A 12,690-nucleotide genomic window follows, 5' to 3' on the forward strand; every position below is an offset into this window, starting at 1 on the left:
CAGTGCAGACAGCGGAAGCCAAACAAGGCCTTAGTCAGGGAGCCTGACACCCAAAACGAAGATCGAAAATGTGGCCAAACGCACCATAAAAGTGGAAAAACAATTGGAAAGAAGAATACAACGATATAAAAAAAAGAGGCATTGTCAAAGAAACACATAATGGAGCAAAACTTTAGGGGTGACATCAGAATGGAGGACTCACAACACCGATGGAAGCCTGGCCGGAAAGGAAACGGATAGAAATAGTTATACATAATTAAAAGAAATTAAGTTTTCCCTAAATCAAATCAATTCACAATTACATATTTATTTCTCATTCTCAACCTAAACATTTAAACATCGATGTAGCATATTATTACATTCATACCGATTTGATCATAACCCAGGCAGCATTTTCCTCTGATCTGCTTAAATTAAGTGCAATTGCAGCAAATAAATTAATAAAAACTACAAAAGCAAGAAAACAAAGCAATAACATTTAACACCCACAGAAAAGCCGATGCTTACTAATAAAAATGAAAAATGACACTATGCAATTAATAACACTATCTTGAATGTTGAAGAAGCGTGCAACAATCAGAACTTTGATCATCTCAGAATTAAAGGAACTCTGCTGAATAGATTCAGTAGTATATACAATTTGAAATTTATAGATACATGCTATGTTGGTCTAATTAGCCATGCATGTGGAGTTAACAGCTATGTGGAGTTAACAGCTTCCATATGCTCATGTCGCATCATTAATTTCCTTTACAAGCGGATGATCTAATTAGCCACCACCACCTCCACCGCCACCTCCACCGTCATTAGAACCACCCCCACCGTCATTACCACCAAGTCCAGTTAGACCACGATTTCTTTTTCGTCGATGCCTGTGGGAATCGTCAACCCCACAAGAAAATATGATCATTGATATAACCAAAAGAGACAGAAAAATCATTCCCGACAAAAATAAAGCCCCACATTGATGCCTAATTACTTCATCTTCGTGACCACCGCGAAACATAGCAAGGAATTCTCTGCCCATCTTTCACTAATTAATGGCAGCTTTTCCTATAGCAGACACTTAGCATCTTTATATATCCGATCAATCGTGACCCCCTTGATGATCTAAAAGTTAGATGCCACTAACTTGGTCAAAAACTTCTAGAGTTTATATAGAAAATTAATAAAATTAAAAAGGTGCATAAAAAATTAGTAAAAACTAGGTTGGATTTGTTGGTAAAGGGATATTATTTTGTATGAATAAATAATCATGTCAAGCTATAAAATTGGGATTCACCGATTCAGATCCTAACATTTTGTGGTGGAGAACAGAACATTTTTTGTAACGATTCCAATTAGGGTGCTTAAATTTTTGGTAACGTGTCCAATTAGTTAATTTTTTCTTTGATTTCCAAGCGGTGCTTGAATGATGCAAGTGTCGCGAAGGAAATCCACCAAATTATGACAAATCACGTGTTCACCTACCAAAACTTTATGGAAGCACTTTAGGAAGTATTTAATTTAATTCGATTAATGTTTGGATATTTAAAAAAAAAAATCAATTGATATGAAAAAAAAAATCCCTGCAGGGTCAAATGCCATTGTTAGTGTGTGGTGTGGTCTAACTCTCTAGGCAATTTGTATTTATTTCTTTTTTTTTCTGGCCTAAACATAAATTTGAAAATCAAACCAAATTTGTACGAATTCAGTTGCTTAACTATGAGTATAATTAATTTTGCACAAATCATAACGAATTTAATTTTACGCACTAACTTTTACTCCAGTTGCAGAGAATTGAGGAGCTGGCCTAGGAGACTCACAATTACAAAATCATTCTCTGCTGCATTTTCAAATAGGAGGATACAATTATTTCGGACAAATAATACAGGAACAGATTGCATTAAAAATTGATGCAAATCACAGATGCAACTTTTTATTGAAACGACATATTTATACTTACAAGATACAAAAGGCAATAGTGATTTACATTGTCAGTTATATTCACCTCGTGCATATAGAAGCACAAGGGAACCAACCATGCAGAAGGATGAAAGCACAGAACACTGATGCAAAAATTACATCAAAATTATTGTATACATGTCAATTATCAAAGGCACTTCTCTCCATAAAGCTCAAGCCTCTGAAATGGGAGGTGCTTGTAGATCCTGAAATATTGAAGGACTTTATGCTTTCTTATTTCCTACATCAGCAGTAGTTACACAAAAATATGCACAAACAAAAGAGTCATCAAATTACCTCAGGGAGCTGCAGATGTCCATGATATGCATTAGAAGATTTAACCATTGTTTCCCACATAGGACGCAATGATGATGTTGTCTTGGGAGTTTTACTTCTTGCATAAATGTTTGCAGTAAGGTTAGACTGTGAAGTCATGTTCCTTTCGCAAATTGTAGGTAAAGTGCGCTTAAGCCAAGACTCTGATGGAGCTTTTAGAGAAGGAAGAACAATAGGAAGTCCAAAACAGCTTGCACCAGTTATTTCTTGATGGCCTAACTTTGTAAGACATTGGCTTTCTAAGTCAATCTTCCCATTATATCTCACCTTTGAGCTAGCCAAAGTGCATTCTTCATCAACCCATTTGGCAGCTAGTTGTCTCTTCAAATCAAGTTCTGAATTCTGAGTTAGGATAGTCGAGTGTTTGTCCCTGCTATACACTTGACTTTCTGAATTTATCTTCTTACATCCAATTACTTTAAGACTTGAATCTGTTGAAGGATTATTATAAATGCCACTATCTCTTCTAAAAGTCTCAAAATCTCCCCCTATGTCATTGGTTTGAGAGTTAACCTTGTGTACTGAATCAACATATAGAGTTTTCTCATGTACATGGCTTTCATAACTAGAACCATGTTGAATGCAACCTCGTTGATGTGGATCAATGCCATGTTTAGATTTTACAAGAATATCCAAAATCTCTTTTTCTTCTTTAAAGCCAGACTGGGAATCTATTAAATTTTTCCCATAAGGAGTTCTGCCTTGCTGCAGAATAAGAAAGGGTAAAATAAAGATAACAACACCTGAAGTGAAATAATGACTAACAAGAAAGAAAAGTAGATAGAGACAAATTAACACCTCTTTTGAAGAAGCAATGTGAGAAGCAGCAGATTTAGCTTGCATTCCATGAGCTGCATGTCTTTGAACCTTATCCACCATTCTTAATCCAGGCATTGGATTCAAAAGACAGAACCGAGGAAATAGGCCACAAGTTGTAGTTGTGTAGTTTTCATATTCACTGTAACCATCACTTTCATCTTCACTTTCTTCCCTTTTGATATCGTGAGTGTAATGTGGCGAAGCTTTTGGCCTAAGCTGGTTAATGGGACATGAAATTTCTGTATTCACTTCATTCTTTTTCTGCTTTTGATGTTCTTGTCCAATACGTGCTTTCTTGGAAGCATATTGAGATGCTTCAGATGTCATTGCCTTCGCTGCAAGCAAGAACCTATCAATCATGAAATAGCGTCCTTGTTGATGGTCACTCGAGAAACTTCCAAATGGTTGGACCTCTTGTTCATCCCATCCACTCAAGCCACTCTCACACTACAGCTCATGAAGAATGATTCAGTCCTGGAGAGCAGGTCACGAGCATCTTCATAGGCCTCATCTCCATCATCTGAAACAGAACTTCCCATCTCCTTAGTTTTCCGTTTTGAATGTTTTGTTACTTTTTTGTCCAAACACTTTGAGAGTTGGAAAGGGTGCTTCCACTTCTCATCTCAGCAAGTGATTGTTGCTTAATTTGTGATGCCCTCCCAGGTGGAAAGTTTGGAGAGGTTAAGGGCGACTGCTCAATAGCTTGTGTCTGTAATTTGCTTTCATTTTTGGGACTTCCTGGTGGCTTCTCCCATACAAAAGGAACATTTCCAGCATTCCTCTGTGGCACTGAATTTAACTCTGATTTGTATGCAGGAGGAAGTGGAAGTCTGGCTAATGGCTTATCAGTTTTGCTTTTGTGGTCTGTTTCAGAAGCCAATGTTGATGAGAACCGTCTCACTGACAGAAGTGGCTGATTCAAATTTAACTGCTTTTCTTCCATTAGATCTTTAAGTATCATGGAATTAGCTTCTGTAAAACACCAAAATCAAATTACACTCAAACTTGACATTTTCAGCAACATGTTCAAGAAAAAGACACTCGCATTATTATTACAGTGAAAGAATGTCCTCAAGGAAAAATTTGTATCAAAAGTAGGGAATAGAACCACTGAGCAAAAAATGACCTACATATAATTCGGTATTGCTAGTTGATAATATACAATCATACAACTATACAAGCATATTGAAATAGGCGGAGTTAAAACATGAAAGAAAATCAATGCAGCAGAGTCCAAATAAACCTCTCACATTACAATACTTCTAGATGGATAATCAGCATTTGAAAATGAAAAGGGATTAATATGATGATAAATTAAGCATCATGCATTTAAAAGTAAAACATGTACCAGTCTTCGCAAAGATGAATGATAGTCAATCTAAAGTAGGGGATAAAGATAAGTAAAAAATAAAAAATAATTGTCCCAGTGAAAAGTGCTAAAATAATTGCAAGATTTTTAATCTGCAGCGCCCTAGTCAAGGTTTTAAATTACAATCATAGATGTCATTGTGCCAATTCTTAATATTGCAGGAAATTGCAAACAAATGCAACTTATGCGACTGCAATTGTGGTCACAGAAAATGGAAAAATCTTGACGTTGCGGTTAATTAAAATAGCAGACACAATCAAACCAGACCATCAAACAAATGGAAAATTTCAGTTTTATCAGTTAAAGCCAAGGCAAGGTCATCATTCATCAAAACCACTCAATTCATTCAAGAACAAGGACCAAAGAAAGTTTTGATGGGTGGCATTATTAGAATAATAAAGAAACATGTTTTTATTTTCTGAACAACATTTACTGTACCATTCATCGCCATGTACCAAACCAAGAAACTCCAACACAGACACACACACAGAAGAACACAAAAAGAAAGAGTTTAGGAAAAGAACCTTAGAAAAATGACTCGATCCCAGGAATCAACTCACTTTCTTCCTTTGGAAAGCTAGAGAATAAGACCTGCAAAGCAGCAACCAGAGAGAATATAGAAGCAGAAGCAATTTCGTGTCTTGCACAAGAACATCAGAAGATAAAGAAGACAAAGAAATAAAAGAATTGCTTTTAGAATAAACTATTCTGTAAGCTTGTGTTTATTGCTTTGTTGCCTAGGTGAGTAAACCCTTCTCTTATTCTCTCTATTTATTATAGCATGGAATAAATAAAAAAAGATAAAATGTAACCAAGTACGTGCACACATTATGATCATTTTCAAGTTCCTTGAGACTTTCAAGCAGTTATTTAATTAGGGGACACTTGTATGGGATCATGTGACTGTGAAGCCAATGCAGCGTGATAACCATGATTATGGTACGTATCAGAGTACACATGAAATGGTAACTATGAATGTGAAAAGTGTTGAAAATGACAAAAACACCAACCCTGCGTTACGTGTTCGGTTATTGAAGGAAGAATATGTTAGGAATTTTATAATTCCTAATTAATTAATATGGACTATATATTATATTTGTTAATTGTTATTCATGAGTTATTAGTGTACTAAAAATTTGTAAGACAATAGTAATGTGTCTCCAATTTATGGTTCTTTTTGTGAAAATTGTAAATATTTTCATTCTTGTGTAAATTTATAGAGTAGAAACTCCATTTTTGTGATCTAATGTTGAATTTAACTCAGTTTGTAGGCCAAAGAAGAGAAGGTGCAAAAAGTCGTTGATGAACTCACTTAGCGAGACAGATTGGCTAAGCGAGCCTCATCTGCTTAGCGAGGCAGCAAGCTCACTTAGCGGATGCAAAACCTTAGAAGGGGATAAATCAGATCAGCGCGCAGCCAGCCCGCCCAGCGAGGATGTTGTCTCTTCTCGCACTTAGTGCACCCAAGCTCGCTTAGCGGATTTTCACTTACACTCGTTCAACGAGACATGCTCGTTGAACAAGCCTTCGTGTGCTGAGAAGTCCAAGAGCCTTTAAAACACTGAGTTAGTGGGAAACCAAAGGTCACCACCAAAACAAAAGTCTAGACCAAGCCATTGCTACGTGAAAACAGAGAGAAGAAGGCAGAGAGGATGGAGAGAAGACATTCTTCTTCACCTTTTTCCATTTTCTTTCACCAAAAATATTCATTTTCTTGTTTGTATGAAGCTTTTCTTGTAATGGAAGGCTAGAACTTCTTTGTTGAGGAGTAATCTACTGAAAACTCTTGATGTAAACTTCTAACTATTTATTTAATTTTATTTTCTGGTGTTCTTTGCTTCTATCTGCATTTATTTTACATGTTTGTGGCTTGACCACCCATTTGTATGTTTAGTTAGGTTTTTTAGTGTTGGAAAATGCTTTAAAACCTTAAAACTTGATAGAGCAAGCTAGAGGTTTGTGTATCTAGGAATAGAATGCAATAATCTAGTATGCTTTGCACTGTATGCTTATTGCAACTCTTTTAGAACGAGTTTGTTGAGGAATTAAGAACAAAGCTAAGAGAGTTAGGCTCATTCTTGTGAGGAATCATGGTCTGAGTATTTACTCGGTGCAAGAGTGCTAGAATAACATTAAATAGAGAAAAATCTTTTATACGACAAGAGAAAGTTCAGTAGAAAGCTCCCCGACGCTTTTTATCTTGATATTTATTGCATTTTTATAGCTTTGAGTTTATTTAGCCACTGTCTAAGTAGTTTAACACATTGTAGAAAACTTATCCATCATTGAATCTTTATTTTATTTCCAAGTTAAAAAGTATTTACATACTAAATATATATAATCTAGATGAAACAAATTTACTATGGATATGATACTCGGTCTTACCACTTTATATACTACTTGTGCAAATCGATACACTTGTCAACGAAGCGAACAATATTATAACATTTATATTAGTTAATTACATTTAGATGGGTTCAATATAAAGTGATCTAATTCAATGAGTCCATTAGAGTGCCAATAGAAAATTGATATGGGCTTAATGAGCGAAAACCAGTTTGGCCCATTAGGGGATAATGGGATAAGTTAAAGCCTAAGGCATCGTTATGGTTCCCGAGACACTAAATAAAGAAACAGTTTCTCCTCTCTTCATCTGAAGAGAAAACAAAGGTCTCATAAGAAAGAAAGTGATTTGGTTGAGGAAGGTCATTAAACCAATTGTCCGTGACCGTTGTAAGATTCCGTTGCGGATTTATCAAGCTCTATGGATCCAAGTATTCCTTAAAACCTCTTGATAATCTGACGTAATGTGTTTTGGTGCTCATTTGGTATTTTATAAGGTTTGTTAATAAAAATTTCAACAAGTGGTATCAGAGTCACTATTACTGTTAGATTATTGGGATTTAAAGTTGTTTGATATGTATTATATCTGGATCGTTTTAATTAAATGAACCCTAATTTTATTTTGGGGAGAAACTATTTCGATCAATAAAATTGTAAAACCCGTAAATTTTTGTGTTATAGTCGTAAAGTTTTTTTTTCTTCAAATGAATAAAAGACATCTGCATTTGATTTACATGTTTGTACACAATTTTTTGTTTGTATCGCGTGTGCTTACATATTATTCTATTTGGGTTAAAGGTTATACGTATCCGGCGTTGGTTTTATTGAACACTATATATTTTGTGAGCAAGAAATTTTTTGTTTTGTTTTATACATATAAGATTTACGAAAACTCTTTACGTCGAATACAAAGTCACATGGACTTATATTTTATATAAGGTCATTGTGTGTGATTTGTGAATCTATATGTATGTCATTATCATGATGTTTTGTACATAACACAATTTCATATTTTTTGTTGTTTATATGAATGAGTAATAAGGCAATGATCTTTTGTCTTATATGAATAATTTATTATTTTTTTGCCAACTGTTTTTCCTTCATGAATCGATGATAGGCTGATAGTTTATGATATTCTTATGATTAGTATAAATTTGTGATAGTATCGTGGTATGTTCATTTCGGATGCGTAATTAGTTTACCATGATCATTGTGGCTTAGTCACGTTGAATTGTGATAAAAAAACTGCAATGGTTTCCTATTGCTATATGAGATGGACCAAATTGTATAAAAGGAGTCTAAAAGTAAATAACATACAGTTGTGCATCTAAAGAATTTTGTGATATAAATGTCTAAGGCTAATATGAAACCCAAGTGGGAGATGGTTAGGAATTTTATAATTCCTAATTAATTAATATGAACTACATATTATATTATAATATTTATATTAGTTAATTACATTTAGATGAGTTCAATATAAAGTGATCTAATTCAATGAGCCAATTAAATTGCCAACAGAAAATTAATATGGACTTAATGAACAGAAACCAATTTGGTTCATTAGGGGATAATGAGAACCTTAATAGATTAAAACCTAAGGTATGGTTATGGTCTCTAAGACATCAAATCAAGAAACGATTTCTCCCCTTCCATCTGAAGAGAAACGAAAGTCCCATAAGAAAAAATGTGATTTGATTGAGGAAGGTCATTAAACCAATTGTTTGTGATCACTGTAAGATTTCGCTGCGTGTTGATCAAACTTTATGGATCTAAGTATTTCTTAAAACTTCTTAATAATTTGACATAATGTGTTTTGGTACTTGTTTGATATTTTATAAGATTTGTTAATAAAAATTTCAAGAGAATAATGTGTCCTAGACACCTTGGTGAGAGTAACAAAGATAGAGAAATCTTAATGAATGATGTGATGCGATATAAGATGAGAGATAAAACGAAATGAAACTTGTCAACTAGGTAACGACACTATTGGAATTGGAGTCTCTATAAATCAGAAATTGTTACTTAGGGAATGATCTTGTCCATTACATTTGCACATATAGCTCCCATTTTCTTCTCCTTCCGTCTATTTTGTTTATTTACTTTAGCCTTCTGTGTTTATTTTCTTGCTAATAGAAATTAGGAATATACTAAATCCAAATATGCGGGATAAGTTTTTGTTATGCGATTGATAATGAGAATAAACCGGCACACAAAGCAAATAACATATGCTAAAAATATGATTCTTTCATCTGCATATTATATTTATAATTTCATTAATTGAACTAACTAATAATTTAAACGTGTATATATATATATATATATATATATATATATATATATATATATATATATCATGATAAAAATCTTTGTTTATCTACACAATACCAAAAAAAAAAATCTATTTATACTCCAATGCACAAGACATTAAGCATTAAGCGATGCTTATTATGATTTGAATAGTCCACGCCCCAAAAAAACTTTATTATTTGAACATGCCACAAATTAAAAATGGAGGTTGGTTCAAATATATGTTTTTTTTTAGAAGGTTCAGATACATACTTTTATATTATATGCAATTTCAAAATATTAAATTGGTCATTTGAAAGATGAGATGGTTTTCACGGCCATGTTACATGTAGTAATTAAGAAAGGTAACAAAAAATAGTGGTGTAAAAGAAAAATTAATCTATACTAGAATATGAAAGAATTTTTTCATTTTAGTACTTTTTTTATTTAATTTTCAAAATTAGTCATTACTCGTAAAAAAAAAGAAGACAAAATCATATATATTGTTCTCAAATTATAATTATCTTCAAATAATTTTTAATTTGTTATATAATTATTTTTGTCATCATGTTGTTTTAAAAACTAAAATACACATATTTACACTATGAATTATTGAATTATATATATATATATATATGTCTCTGCAAATATCACTGTCCGAACAATTGCAGACTCTGAACTGTATATTCCTTATATTAAGACTATAGTTATAGGAGAGTTATTTATGAACATCCAATATGTCATTAGATCACCTAGTGAGAGAGGTAAAAAAATATATAAATATTATTGGTAATATGATATAGCATCAAGAGAGTAATAGAGAAAAATGATGAATGCTTATTAGGTTTTAAAAAAATATGATGCCAAGTATCATTGTTCATATATAGTTATAATTACCTAAGCTAAAATAAGAAAAACAAAGGCTGAAATTCTACAAAATTAATTTCATTAGAAAACAATACATGAGTGAATGATTAGAATATAGTACATCATGCATGTGCTAGAGCATAATCAGCATCCGCATACATACAGTTGGATTTCGTTTTCTACGTGTCAGCAAATATATAGAGCACGTACGTTTCCTTACTTGAAATTATACACGTAAATGATACACGTGACAGTTCCAAATGTGAGTAGAAAGTGATCATCATCATACGTTTTAACGATTGAAAAAATTATTTTGAAAGAGGAGCATGAGTGTCATCATCTAATCTATCGAAATAATTATGTTAGTTCGTAATTTATGACTGACCCCAAAAAATAAAAATTAAACATGATAAAAGTTAAATATAAATTATTTTCTTTTCACGTAAACAAAATAACATTTTGTATTATTACGCCAGCTCATAATCTTTTGGATTGATGTGAAAATACTATTGGTATAAAACACATGCCTCATGACCGACACCATTAGACTTTCCTAGCAAAAGAATTCGTTTCTTGTTACATTCAGCCTTCAGCTTGGTAGAAATAGCTGGAATTAGCTAAAAATTGAAGAGTTATATATGATAGTTGGATAGACGGATCCAGAACTTATTAAAAGGGATTAATTTTTTTTTTCTTCACTTTTAATTGTTTAAATGTCTAATTTTTAATAAATAATCATTTTTTTAAAAAATATTTACTATTTTTACATATAAAAATGAAATTATTTTTATCTTAAATGATAATAACCTTAATCATTATTATAAAACCAATAAACACATAATTAATTGTACACAATTTTATTCTATTATCACCTAAATCATTATAGTAATAATAACAAACGTAATCAATTTTACATTAATTAACCTTAATCATTATTAAAATAATAACATAAATAATTAATTTAACAATTTTACATTACCTAACTTAAAAATAAAAATATATATCTATTAATGTAAGAAGTGTCAAGGGATCAGAGGGATGGGCAGGCTGCTGTGCTTTCCTTGATACAATTGAATTTGGATTGTTAATAATATCTTTGTGTTTCATTTGTATTGAGTCATTAGATTTGCTTTTGAAATTCGTGCGCAACAACTTTGGAAACCAAACATGCTCTAGATACCAAATCATTTCTCTTTAATTATTTGATGCAGTTTTGTTAGGAAACGTGCATATATAAGGCAAAACAAAAAATACAGTACCCTGATTGAGCTAGAATTCTGGTGTTAAACGTTATTCCCAGAACAAACACTGTATTTGGACCAACGCTGCCTTCCTAGTTTTGATTATGTGCTGCTTCAACTTTACCAGAAAGGAGAAGTATAGTGTGGAGGAGCTTTATTCACATCGAACTTTCCATGTGTAAAATGGCTTTGACAACCACACCTCACAAAAGGATATACTTATTATCTGCGGCAGTTTGTTGGCCAAAGCATGGGCACAAAAACAAACCAATTTCCTTTGGCACCTATGCTTAGGAGTCCAATTATTATTTACTAAAGTGCTGCTATGACCCTTTATATGAATACAAGTCATAAGTCAAAATCTACATATGTTCAAAATTGAAAAGGGAAATCAAAAGTTAATAGTGTGTGTCACTGAATAAAGATGATAGTTCTTTTCCACATAGTTGCTTTGGAATTTATTCCCTTTCAAAAGTTACAACTAAACATCGGTAAAGCTAAAAAGCAAAACTTCCATTGTTTGGAAGCAAAAAAATCAATTAAAAAGAGCATGATAATGGGTTTTGGAAAAGAAAAAATTGACGGGCAAGTCTATCCCAATACAAGATTGGAGCCTCCCTGGCCACTATTTTCTTTAATGATACTCCTAAAAGCAGAAGAATTTTCTGCCCTTTTAGCTTATATAATTCAATTAAAAAATAACATTTTTTCGGTGAATTATTTGTCGAAAAAAATAGAATAACGAGCACCAACATAGAAAAATGTTCAAAAAAGAAAAAAACAAATCGCCATAATTAAATGTGAATTTCATAATTTTAGTTTTGAAAGAGTCAACCTCCCATCGTTGTGGTGTATTGTCATATAACTAACACCTTGATGATGGCTACAAAAGCCTCAACAAATGTGAGCATATATATTCTATAACTAATAGCTAATTTATGCTCTTGTTCTTTCAAAAAAAAAAAAAAACCGAAGCTAATTTATGCTCTTGTGATGGAAGCAAGGAAGCAGCAGAAGCATATTCCGCGCAAATTTCTTTATTTTCATAATTAATGGCTATTCGGGTTGCCTTGCAGCAATAATTTCTAGCATATAAGTATATACATAGGCCATTCTTGATCTCCGTCAAGACTAAGCAATTTAGTTAACGTCAAAAATCATTTTTAATTATTTAAATATATAAAAACTCAAGGATACCTATTTTTTTAATTTACTTGCTATTACATGTAAATATATTCGTAAAAAGATATTTTTGTAGCCACGGTCCCATGGAATATTTCCTAACTAGAGATTAGTTATTAGCTCTAGAATTTCAGTTAATAAGAGGTCATAATCCATCCGTCGCTATAATGCTATGGAAGCATTTTGTAGCTAAATTTCATAGCAAAATTGCATAGTTCTTGTAGTTTTATATATTAATTAAAGAAATCTATTATTGTAATTTACTTAATGTCAAGTGAATAATTGGTAATTAATATAATACAG

General features: G+C 32.4%; 1 protein-coding gene across 1 annotated transcript; it reads right to left on the reverse strand.

Annotated features, from left to right (window-relative positions):
• Positions 1-1,909: 1,909 nt before the first annotated feature.
• Positions 1,910-4,061, reverse strand: LOC114375965. Its single transcript, XM_028333843.1, has 3 exons — positions 3,079-4,061; positions 2,242-2,985; positions 1,910-2,150 (listed from the first exon to the last, which is right to left on the reverse strand). Exons 1-3 carry the CDS (start codon positions 3,457-3,459, stop codon positions 2,118-2,120), a joined length of 1,158 nt encoding a protein of 385 aa, XP_028189644.1. The 5' UTR covers positions 3,460-4,061; the 3' UTR covers positions 1,910-2,117.
• Between the last annotated feature and the right edge of the window lie 8,629 nt (positions 4,062-12,690).

Source organism: Glycine soja, chromosome 11 (assembly GCF_004193775.1).
Source record: "Glycine soja cultivar W05 chromosome 11, ASM419377v2, whole genome shotgun sequence".
Taxonomy (NCBI): Eukaryota; Viridiplantae; Streptophyta; class Magnoliopsida; order Fabales; family Fabaceae; genus Glycine; species Glycine soja.